Source organism: Lichenostomus cassidix, chromosome 3, assembly GCF_008360975.1.
Source record: "Lichenostomus cassidix isolate B80296 chromosome 3, HeHo_3.0, whole genome shotgun sequence".
NCBI classification, from domain to species: Eukaryota; Metazoa; Chordata; class Aves; order Passeriformes; family Meliphagidae; genus Lichenostomus; species Lichenostomus cassidix.
Genome location: NC_139483.1, coordinates 57,412,353 through 57,424,639, shown reverse-complemented (window position 1 = coordinate 57,424,639; position 12,287 = coordinate 57,412,353). Strand labels below are relative to the sequence as shown.

General features: G+C 42.5%; 1 protein-coding gene across 1 annotated transcript in view; it reads right to left on the bottom strand.

Annotated features, from left to right (window-relative positions):
- Positions 1-10,371, bottom strand: part of MOXD1 (monooxygenase DBH like 1) — a 47,879-nt gene extending 37,508 nt beyond the window's left edge. The window contains exon 1 of the mRNA XM_085055940.1: positions 9,926-10,371. Coding sequence (XP_084912066.1) covers positions 9,926-10,240 — 315 coding nt within the window. The 5' untranslated portion in view covers positions 10,241-10,371. The remainder of the gene's footprint in view (positions 1-9,925) is intronic.
- Between the last annotated feature and the right edge of the window lie 1,916 nt (positions 10,372-12,287).

Here is a 12,287-nt window from a genome sequence, read left to right as displayed (position 1 = left end):
CATGGAAAAATAATCACTAAAAAGAGCAAAAGAGAAGCCTGGGACCCAAAAGAAAGTGAACTGATGAGTTTTATTTGTTTAGAGAAATAACTTTGGATTTGCTGTTTTCCAGACAGAAATAATAGACTTGTTTTGGGATGATTCTTTGAAGATGGGTGCTTCATGGGATCAAAACACTCCACTTTAGCCCTGCATCAGAACTTGGAAAGAGGCAAAATAACACCATTCCTGCTCTGAAAACACTCCTCTGTGGATTCTCTGCTTCCATTTTTAAATTAGTAAGGGTTTTTCTAGATAAGAAATGTAACCTTGTGAACAGCAGTTTTTACTGAAGTGCGGTATCTCTGCTGAAATGTTACATTAAATTGGAGAAAGGCATTCTCAGTAAAGCACCCACTCATGGAAATATTGAGGAAGACAAATTCAAGAGCAGCTTTTCCTCACATGAACAGACTCAAAGTCTTTGCCTGAAACCAGTGTGAAGGGAAGCCAAGAACTGTGGAGAAAAGCTAGGTGTGCACACTCAAATGTTTTGTCGTGTACTTCACCATTTTGTCACAAGCCTAGAGGACACAGGTCTAAGCAGAAAAAATCCCTTTTGTGATGTAGTCCTGATTTCCATGAGCCTGAGGCAAGAATGCAAAAACAACTCAAACAATTTCTGTAATTAAGTTATTAGCTCAGATACACCTTGATAACGTAGTTGTCAGTGCGATTATTTCACTCGCCTGGATGACAGTCGCAGACAGGTCACAGCTCTGGCCCACCACAAGGGGCTCATTTGGTGGCTGCTGGCAAATGCTTTGGGGAAAGGGGTCCCAAAGCCCCCAGAGAGAACCAGGCTGCTCCCTGTGGGATGTGAGCTGAGCTGGGCACTCACACTGCTGCCTGCTCAGGTGCTGGCTGCCCACCCCTGCTGCCAACAATGTACAACACCTCACTGATTTCAGTGATTTCACCTGAAATTATTTCATGGCTAGATGTGACTATTACTATTTTTAGTTCCTTTGTAAAAAAATTATCCAGATGTTCATCATAAAAATAAAATCAAATAATACAACAAAACATCCAAACCTGAACAACTCAAAATTTGATTGCTCAGCCTCTCACATGATAATGGTTTGTTTCCCAGTTTTGAAACAAAATAATGCCATATTGCCCAGGAGCTATACGAATCTCCTTCTGTTCATGGAGAAGATTTAAAATCAGACTATGCAGATTTTGCTGAATTTACTCATCAGAGCTTAAAAGCCTTTAAGACATGTGTGTTTGTACAAAACATAATGAACAAAAGGAGGTTTTCAAAAATGATGACACAGTGACAGCCTGTGATGCCCCATCTTTTTCAGCCGCAATTTGGAAAAATCTGCCATCTGGAAAAGTAAAAAAATGTTTGTTCTAGATAAATCTATGTAGATATATGTCTGTACATTTACACATATCCTATGTTTCCTTTCAGAGTGAAAAAAAATAATGTCCTGCTGCAAAAAGTCTTGGTGAAAATGTAATCAGAATCACCACATTTGGACTGCCTACACTTGCACACTTTTGTCCAGTCAAAGGAGAAAGCTGGATACCTCTGAAGGCTTCTGAAAAGTGACAGTACAAAGATGGATCTACCAGAGGCCAGAGAGGGTAAGCTGGGCATCTGAGCTTCAGATAAACTAAGGAAATATAAATTTAATTTGAAACTCTATCAGGTCCAGACTACTGTAACACAGAACCCATCCAAATTCACAAGTTTCACATATTTAATTCTGTAAAGACAGGAGTGGGATGTTTTGATCCACAGCATTACAGTGCTTTGATATCTATCAGAGAGAGTTCTAAAATGGGCTATGTACTGGAACAGTTTATTCTTCCCAAAAGGCAGGAAAAGACTCTAACATGATATAATCTTTTTTTACAAGATCTGGTTTTCTACCCCATACAGTTGGGCTAGAGAACCTGTGTCTTTGGAGGGTAGATTATACTGATACAAGTCCCCTGAATTTCATGCATTCCCAACAGAGATCTAGAGCAATTGTCAAGTCCTTAAAACTGGATTTCTGAAACACTCACATGTGTGTGGATAAATCCTCAATATGGATTTATGTGCTGATTCAGTACTTGCATCCAGATTCTTCAGTTTCTTACATACGCAAAAATATATATTATATGTTTAATGAAGAGAAAGTTTTCAAACTACACATCAACTTTACAGAAGAATTAGTGAAAGAGAAGGGTGAAGTGACTATGTTTTTCTAGTATGAATATCTTTGGTTATTTAAAGACTAAGTGTTTAAAACAAAGTTTCTGAAGTGTTATTGGTCATGCTACATGATAACAAAAATGTCTATTTCAGAATTTGCTTATGTAAATTGTTTACATGTGAAACATTTAAAGGTTTTTTTACTGCTTTTGATAATATCGCATAAAAGAGCATATTAAACTCTGGACTCAGTTGTGCAAACCATTGGATAATTAAGTATCTCCTTCCTCACATTATGTAAAAGTTGAAACAACATATGGAAAATGAAAAATCTTCCTGACATAACAAGTTATTTTATGCTCTTTTCCAGATGTGAGGCAGATCATGTTATACTGTTTTTCAGATACCATTACCCTGTCTCCTTCTTAAAAAATATATTTTGTGCTATATATGGTTTCTGATTTCTGCTCCACAAGCAGGGAGAATAATTTCTTAAGGATGTGAAAAGATGCTGGTTTCTCCTTCGAGAATGCTAGCACAGCTGCAGAAGGAAGCTTGACCCCAAAAGCCCTACCAGCTGTCATCACAGACTGAAACAGGTGTTTATGGGACTCCCTCCCCAGATCTTTACAATGTACAAGCTTGTTTTGTTTATGATATTCATTTCCCGTCCTAAATTATATATATCACCTTTCAACCTCAAGGAGCATAAAATAATTCTCAGACTGTGGCTCCATCCATCAACCGCCTTGTGAGCTCAGCTTGCAAGAAACTCAGCCACCCCCATTTATTTGTGTTGCCCTTCTCTAACTGCGCCATCACTGCCCTTCAGAAGCAGTTTAACACTTAAAAGTGAAAAAAGGATCAAGCCAGGGAAGGCAAATGACACAAAAACAAACTGTGTTTCAATTTGTCCTCACCGATGTTCTGTAGCCAACCCATGGAGTTTCAAATACCTGAAATTTCCAAGCTGATGCCAATGACCAGGACCAAGAAGTTTGGCAAAAAGGATCATGAAGCTGTAGCAAAGATGAAAGTTGGTGCAGGAGAGGATATATCTTAGTATAAATAGGGTGGATAAATTGCTACCGTACGCAAAAGAACTGAACAAAACATTTGTTTGAAATAATCACCAAGTTATGCCTTTCTGGGTTTCCAAAAAAAAAAGCTGTGGTTAACATTTCTCTTTTTTTATTGTTGCATTCAATTTAAATGGAATCCTGCTGCTCAAGGTTCCAGTACACACTAGATGTTACCACCTAAAAGAAGCTGGGTTTACACTGTATTTGGCAAGAACCAAACAGAGCATGGGTTTACAAATAAGCAAACCAAATTATTTTGCAACCTCAAATAAATTTCAGCTTGAGTTTCAGGCAAAAATCTTACTATGCTTTTATGCCGGGGCAAAGCAGAGCCCACCCACAGCAACCTAACATGAAGAAGGAGCCTGAAAGCATCCCTGCACTCTGTAAGAACACCTTGAGAGCATTCCAGTTGACTGAACCAATCTTGAGATGGGCTGCAAATGAAAAAATAACCACACAAAGGGTACAGCTACAGCAATCAAATACTTGCAGTAAGTTTCTAAAGTAACTGGGATCAGTAAGTTCACAGCCACTGTCCCATGAGCAGACTGTTTATAATTAACTTACTGGTTGTGGGTGGGGGTGGAGGGTGGTGGTTTTGTGTTTGGGGGTTTTTTTGTTTGCTTCTGGTTGTTTGAGTGGGTAGGTTTTTGGGGGGACTTTTTTTGGGTTTGATTTGCTTTGCTTTTTTACCTAGACAGCAGATTAGCATGCAGTGATTCAGTCCTTGCTAGGAAGCCTGGACCTTGCTCACGCAAGCAGTTCTGGGAAGCTGTACAAAATTCCTGATACAATTCCAATTAAACTGGCTGACATACACTAGAGAGAGTGGACCACTACCTCTGACAAGGACAGAAAATTTTTATCTCTAACAAGTAATTGTGAGTGTGTCTGTATTTTAACACAAAGATGCACATTTCCATTTGTGTATTTACAGAAATAGATAATGCCTGTATAGGTGTGTGTACATGTTCATGTATTTTCTTTACAAAAATAGAAATTGTAATTTTACACATGAAACACAATTATTTACTTAGAAATATGCCTTTTCTCATTCAGACTGCATCACTAGAATACACTTCAGAGTATTCCTTATATCTAGGTAAGTGCTGCCCGGGGTGGCTTCCCAGTAGCCTACAGCTGGCAGTGGTATCCCTTTGTTTCTGTGACATTCCTGAAACATAAAACATATCACTTTCTCTGCACACAAAAGAAAACAATGAAGTGTGAAGAACTGTCTAATTTAGCACAAGAAGGTGGCTAGAGGTTGAAATACAACATCACATATTGGCATGGATAATTTGACATTGCAGTGGAGAACCAAGCACCTTTACGAGTTTTTACATCAAGAATAAATGTTGATTTAAGACTTTATATTCCAGTTATATCAGAAGATATAAAGCTAGATTAAAGGCTGTCCTAACATAAAGAAACTCGACAAAACATGCACCAGAGTGTTTTAAGGGAAAGAAAATCAGCAAGGAGATACTGCATGATACAATCTCACAACTGCACCTTATCACAAGGAACATTCCTTACACAGGAGCCACATTTATCCAGTACAGGTTTTCTTGGTTTAATTACTTTAATTACTTCAATTATGAGAAAGATTAAAAACACTTAGGGGATTTTCAAGTACAACTATTAATGATACTTGTTCCCAAAATTTCTGTATCTGCATTAGAAAAGCTTCCTTCTTCCCTCTCCTGCTTCTGTGATATTTGTTTTTATTGGGAATTAAATCATTCCCCCATTATTTTAAGCCTTTGCATCACTCATGGTGGCTACAACTCCGTATTTTTGGGAGATGTGAGAAAATTTCATTTTCTTGGTCTTTCCAAAATCCAAATGAAAAGAAAAAACACAACAAAGGAAAAAAAAATACCCCAAACAGAAAAACAATCTCAACCAAACTCTTGAAAACAGTCCCCCCAAGGCCTGGAAATTACAAGAGCTTCAGAATTCTTCTCATCTTTTGTTCATCCACTGTTGCTTCCTTGTCCTAACTATTGTACCTCTGAAAGGGAATTACAAAGCACCCAGCCAGTGGAGATGTACACTGGAGTATCTCTTTATGCCCCACACTGAAGCCAAGAGGGAGACATTAGTCATCTGGAGATTCTGCCCCAGTGCCCAAAGGCATGAAATACCTCCAACAAAACACCGACTGAGATATGTCAGTGTGGCACTCGCTATGCATCTCCCTCTTGGTGCCTTTCAAGTTGTTTTCTAAACACTTCTGTTGTTGCTGTTGGCATGAGTGCACTTAAAAGCAGCATATCGTTAAGTACTGAAAATGCTCACTGTTTTCTGTCCTTTAAAATCTCTTCCAAGTACTTCCCTGAGAGCAATTAAGCCAACTCTATGGGATACATTTGATAACAGATATTCTTTAGTTTGGGTGACAGTTAACAAGCAAGGCTCTAATGAATAATAAAGTACTTTTTAGTGACACACAGTCCCTATTCACCCTGAGTAGGGACTATTTTTGTGCAAGTTCAACAGAAGACTCCAACAATGCAACCCTCTTGTATAACTTGCACAAAATAGGCATTCATCAAGGAGGATTACTCTCCCCAAAATGGGGCTCTCAGCAGCTACGTGCTGTGGGTGGGGATGCACAATTCCAGACAGGGGTGGAGACCAAGGAAAAGGCATGGGTCTAGCAAGAAAATGCATGCTGTGTGAATTCATAAGCACAAAAGAGATGCATTAGGGAAAAAAAAAAAAAAGAAAGAAAAAGAAAAAGAAAAAAGAAAAAAAAAGAAAAAGAAAAAGAAAAAAGAAAAAAACTAGATGCAAAATCTAACACTGCCCCAAGATGTTGTATGAGGAGTAACACATGCTGCAAATGACCATGGCAATACTTCAAGGCAACATTTTGCTAAGTATGAACTCTCCTAAGTCCAACTCCTCCCTACAGAGACAAAGGCAGCTTCTAGTTTCCAATACCAACCCCCATTGATATCTCCTTGTTCTCAAACATGCTCACCCAAATGCCACACAATCTGCTGTTCTGACACCACAGGCTCTCAGCAGTGTGTGAGAATAGCTTGTTCACTCATGTCCTTTTTCTCCTTCTGCTCGGTGGAGGTGCCTCCCTCATGACAACACACTAAAGTTATGCATATATGTATACACATATCCATGCTATATCATCTGCATGCTCCCAAAATATGTTTAGGTTCCCACTTCAAATATCAGACTTCTGAAATGCAGGACAGTAAGTGTATAATTCTCTGATCATTCTAATGCTCTTCAAAAAACTAATCTGGTACACCAAGGTTTGTTCTTCTCTCATGACATCATAACACTTTTCATCTTAAAATATTTAGTCAAAACTAAGCCGCAGACTTCCAAATTGTTTTAGCCTTTCCTTATGTCAGACACCCTTTCAGATTAAACACAGCTCAAACATATAAAAGCAAACCAAAATAAACAGCTCATTTCACCCAAGTTCAGGATCCACCTGAAAACTGAGAAAGTACAACCCCAACCCTGGATATCCAGGACTTTGAGTCACCAGGTTTTTTCAAGGCAAACCCTGCCTGCTGATGGTGGGAATAGCATTTACTTGCTCTGAGAGCATGAGGAATAAATGCCAGACGAAACATTTTCTCTCTTCTCTGAAAACTATCTGGCAGTTTTCCTCTACCTCAATATATGGATCTTCCACAGACTGAGGAGTATGTGTTTTTAACCTTACTGGCAGCTGTAGTCTAACTACATTTACATGTTTATTCCCAGAAGAGAACTCTTACCTCTGAGAACACCTTCTATTTTTAAAGAAAGAGAGAGAATTTGGGGAGGGAAGAGGCAAAATTGACCCAAGGGACTAGCAATTTCAATGCCCACTTGAAAGGCTGTAAAGGTGTTTCAGAACATCTGAACACCAGGCCACTAACAAGCATCTCAAAACTTTCAAAGAAGCCAAAAAATGACCCCTCTAAGAGTTTAGACCACAATGCACATTTTCCAACAGATGGTCATGGAATAAAAACATATTTCTAAAACCAAAAGGAAAAGTAAGTTCATTCATTGTAGGGTGTACATATTTCATGGAGTGCAGCTAGGCATAAAACCACATACTTTCAAGGATGCTATCTATGAAAAAATCTTTTTCAGTAGTAAATAATCTAAATTATTATGATATACACTTAACACAGCATGTATTTTTAAAATATTAACTGTATTTGTTTGTCTAGTAAAGGGAAGAATTGGTCATTATTGGACTAGAATCCTAGAACAAGTTGTTAATTTTTTAGCAATCCCTGCTGCCTGACCAGAAAAAGCCTTTGGACAGATTTTGTTTATCATCTTTGTTTCTGGCCTTTCCTTGTTGGTGCAAGTATGCAAATATTTTACCTGAGCAACTTTTTAATAAACCTCAGTTCAGTTTAGAAAGAAACCATACTACCTAGAACTGAAGAAACAGGGATGGAGAAAGCCTCAAGTGGCAAGAAAGCACAACAGAAGTATTTCTTCTGTGTTTTACCTACTCAAAAGTGGAACAAAATAACTCATGGCACTCGGCATAACAGTTTATATGCTAAATTAGTTTTTCAGGAAAAATATCACGAGGTCTGTATCAGCAGGCATTTGCTACAGTCCTTTCCTCTTCTATTTGAAACAGAATGTCAGTGGATAAAACCTTTGGAAGAATGGAATTTGTATGGGGCCATTTTTAAGGATGCTGAAAACTGCTGAAGGGTGCTGAAAACAGCCACAAAAGTGCTCTGAATGCTGGAGAAAATATCCTGTGATGCTATAGAGCTCAATCTATTTATTTTATGAAAAAGAAAATTGAGGAGTGACTTGATTGCTTTGATTGCAGCATATAAATAACTTTATGGGGGAGGTATGCAGGGGGAGTCAAGTTTTTAATGTAGTGGAGAAAATACATAGCTGAAACCTAAACCAAGACAAACTAGTACTGGGAATCAGGAGAAGCAGAGACTCCTCATTGCCACAAATTATCAAGGGAAGTGATGGATCCTCCACCACTGGATGTCTTCACACTAGGTTTGGATGCCTTTCTAAAAGACTTGCTTTAACCTAACAGGATCTATGAAGTAACTGGGCAAAAAAGTTGGGTTTCTCTTAATGCTAAATACGTGTGTTTTATGAATTGTAAAGCCTTACAGAAAGCCTTACATTCTGTGAGTAAAGAGCTCACTGAGCAGACTAGGGTTTTTTTACTCTTTTAGTGTTTTATTTAGGCTGAGGTTTTAAGAAAAATTATCTTCATTTTGAAATATGGAGAAACCAATATTCTGAAAATCACTGGTTTGAACTTAGAGAACACAAATATTTGCCTAAACTTCATACAGCAAACTAACAGGGAAAAAGAAAAAGTAGAAGAAGAAGAAAAAAGAATATATTAATACCAAAAGCTCATTTTTCTGTAAAAATTTTGGGTTTATAAAATCTTGACAAATAGTAGGGAGATCATAATATGCATTTAGTTTTCTTATGGTGAATTGTTCATATAAAACATATTCTTAAGGAAAAGCCTCTTAAAATTTAAGCAGCAGCTTCAAAGCTCAACTACCTCTAACATAATGAAGGAAAGACAGACAACTTCTCCTATACCATACTCTAACAACCACTATGGTCTTAAATTGCATCTAAGGTATTATTCAAGGAACTGGGGATGACATGTCATTCCAGGACTGATTCCCCTTTCAGTCATCCACAGGACAAGCTGTCCCTGCTCCCCCAAGCCCAGAGCAACTCCTCCTGGATTGGATCTCACGTTGATGAGAAGGGACCTAAGGTGTGGGTTTCCTCCTCTGCCATGGCTCCTACCCCACTGGCCACCAGTGCCTTTTGGAGGGGATGATTCACTGGAAGCACCAGCAAGGCCTCTGTTCCACACTCCTGCTCCAGATGTAGCCCTGACAATATCTAGTTTACTACAGAAACATCCCAAGAAAATTTTGTTGATACAGTTGGGCGCCTCTGAGGTTGCTTTACCAGCCCAAGGACATGTACCAGGAGTCCCAGTGGTTACTCTGCAAGTCCCTTCTAACATCTGGGTTAAAACACCTCCGGGTCAGGGGAGGAAGAACACCAAGCACAGGAGCAGCACCGGCTGTGCCCCAGCAGATGGGGACGTCAGCAGGCTTGGAAGCTGGTAGGATGGTGCCCTCATGCCAGTGGGACTGGAAAGAGGAAGTTCAGACGGCACCAGGACGGCCAAGCTCAGCCAGCTGTTGGCAGAATGAAGGAGAAAGTGCCGCACCTCCCTGGGAGAGACTGCCATCCCACCCCTCTCCTCCGCGGGTCTAGGCTCAGCGGGCAGGCAGGAGAGAGCGCTCAAAGGAGAGAGAACAGGGGGGTTGCGTTTTCTGGATAAAGAGGAAAGAAACCTGACACCTTTGAAAACCATGTAAAAGTTTAGAGGGACGGTTGGCAGGGAGCGGATCGAAAAGGAGTATCTCCTCCGAGGGAAAGGAACGCAGAACAACAGGGATAACCCAAAGGGTAGAAGGAAGAAATAAAGAGGTACAGGGATTCAGGGCAAGAAGGCTGCGAAAGAAACGTGGGGCAGGGAAAGCGGGGAATCCCGACAGAGAGACAGCGCGGGGAAGCTGGGCGGACAAAGAGGACCCGGGCCGGCGGTCGAGGGGAAGGAGCCGGGCCTTACCTGCAGGTAGGGCTGGCCCCTCTCCACGCCCCCCACCACGATGTCGGCTGAGGCCATGCCGCCGCTGGCCGAGAGCCCGAAGCCCACGTAGCCGCGGGTGCGCACCTCCAGGCGGAGGGCGAGGGCGCTGCCTCGGCGGCCCCAGCGCAGGAGGTAAGCGCCCGCGCCGTCCAGCACCGCGCTGTGCGGGTAGCTCCGCAGCGCCGGCCCGGCACCGGCACCGGCACCGGCACCGGCACCGGCACCGGCACCGGCACCGGCACAGGCACACAGCAGCCCGCCCAGCACCAGCGCCCAGGGGCGCAGCCGCCGCATCCTCTCGCCGCGCACCAGCGGCCGCCTGTGCGTCTCGCGTGTGCCCGGGCGCGGTGTGCGTGTGCGGGGGCTGTGTGTCTGTGTCTCCGTGTGTGTGTGCGTGGGGAAGGGGGGCCGGGTGCCCCGGTCACCCCGCCCCCGCTGCGGGCGGCACCGCGCCGGCCGGCCCCGTCGGGGCAGTGCGCCCTCGGCAGAGGTTTGTTCGCTCCCGCCCCGGCCCGGCGCTGGCCGCCGCCCCCGGCTCCCCTTCGCCGCCCGTCGGGGCCGCGCCGGACTCCGCCGCGCCGGGAGCACCTGCCGTGCGCTCGCCAAGGGGCTTCTCGGCGAGATGCTCGCAGTTGGCCTGAGCGAGCCAAAATCCCCTTCTCGATCGGGGAAGCGGAGGGAAGGAGGTGGACGGGGGAGCCTCTCCGGCCCCCGGCAGCCCTATCTCCGGTGGAAGAATTCCACGAGAGGAAACCCGGAGGCAAAAGAGCGTCCCGACCGCCTCCTCACTTAGGGCGAGCGCACGGTGCGGCGGACGGATGGAGCTAAGCAGGAGATCCCCCGTCGGGAGAATACTGTTTGCATTATAAGTGGAAAACCAGGACCCCCCCACCCTGAGTGATTTGCACTGAGACGGCTACAAAAGCACAGCTCAAAACCCCACTCGCTTCGCTTGACACCCCCGCAGCCTCCCCCGGCGGCACCGCCACCCGGCCAGCCCGGCCATGCGGTCCCCGACACACCCGCAGCACAAGCTGCCTTCCCTTCCCTTCCCCTCCGCACAGCACCACCGCCATTGCGGGGGCGAGAACAGCCATCAGAAAGATGCTTTGGGAGGAATGTTCCCCAGCCCTCTGCAAATCTGGATGGAAACAAAAAATAGCATGGCACCCGAAACGGGAAAGTTCGGTTCCACAAGAAGTCATACTGGCCCTTGAAAGCTCTGAGCTGTACGAAATAAGTTTTAAAAGGAAGTTACGCTGTTTGGAATGTGTTTTCTTCTCATTTAAATTACAGAGAAAGAGACTGGTACTCAACCAAAATGAAATATTAATTCAATGAAAACCAAACTACTACATAAAGGAAATTAGCGATACTTTCTTTTTTGGCTTTTGCATGACAATATTTCACGCATAACACTGTGGGTTCCAGAATACTACCACCTACTATGATGTGAGGGATATATCAAACTACAAAATAACATGTAGAAAAGAAAATGATTTAAAAAGGATAAGCACTAAAAATTAGTTTTACCTAAGGCATCATAAGAAATGAGAGAAAAAATAATTAGATACTGGTGAAATGAAAGCAGTCTTTACAGGGATAGATTAGTGTGACCTTTCTTCCAATTATAGCAGTAACTTCAAAGGTACAAACTCAGATGACTGACAAAACAGAAAATTGTGAGATGCTGAGTGTTTAGATTCTCTTTGAAAAAATGCTAACATCTGCAAGTGAATATGGATTAATTTAAGAAGAAGTTGCAACTGTGTGATAGGGCCTGTCAAGGCCAAAGGTGTGACCTAACTGGAGGGGCTCAGCCTTTGTAAAATTGTGTGCTAAAGAAGGGATCCTTAGGACAGTTCCAAAAGCGCACATTTATCTTTTCCGAGGGCAAGGGTGATGAAGGAATGAAGAATGTTTCTTAAATTTAGCTTTTTTTCTTAATTTTCTTATAAGACTGTGCCTTATGTTCTTACATAACAGAAGACCCTAGATAAAGTTTCAATCATGTGGAGATGACAAGCTCACTCTTCAAAAGAACGATTGAATTACACATCTAGTAGAAAATTGCTCCCTTTAAAGCACAACAGTCATCACCGAAGTCCAACTAGTGTTTCCTATAGCATGCATTGTATAAATGTTTGTACAAAAGAGTGCAAAATGCTCACTTTGAAGTACTCCAGCACATCTCAGTTTGGTAAGGATGGTACTGGTGACATTTTAGGAGCCTGTATACAACATGGGATGTTGTAGGATAGGGAAGGATGATGGACCATCCTATACAGCGTGCTGTGCTGCACAGCACAGCAGACAGAAATAGGGTTTCCCAACTAGCCTG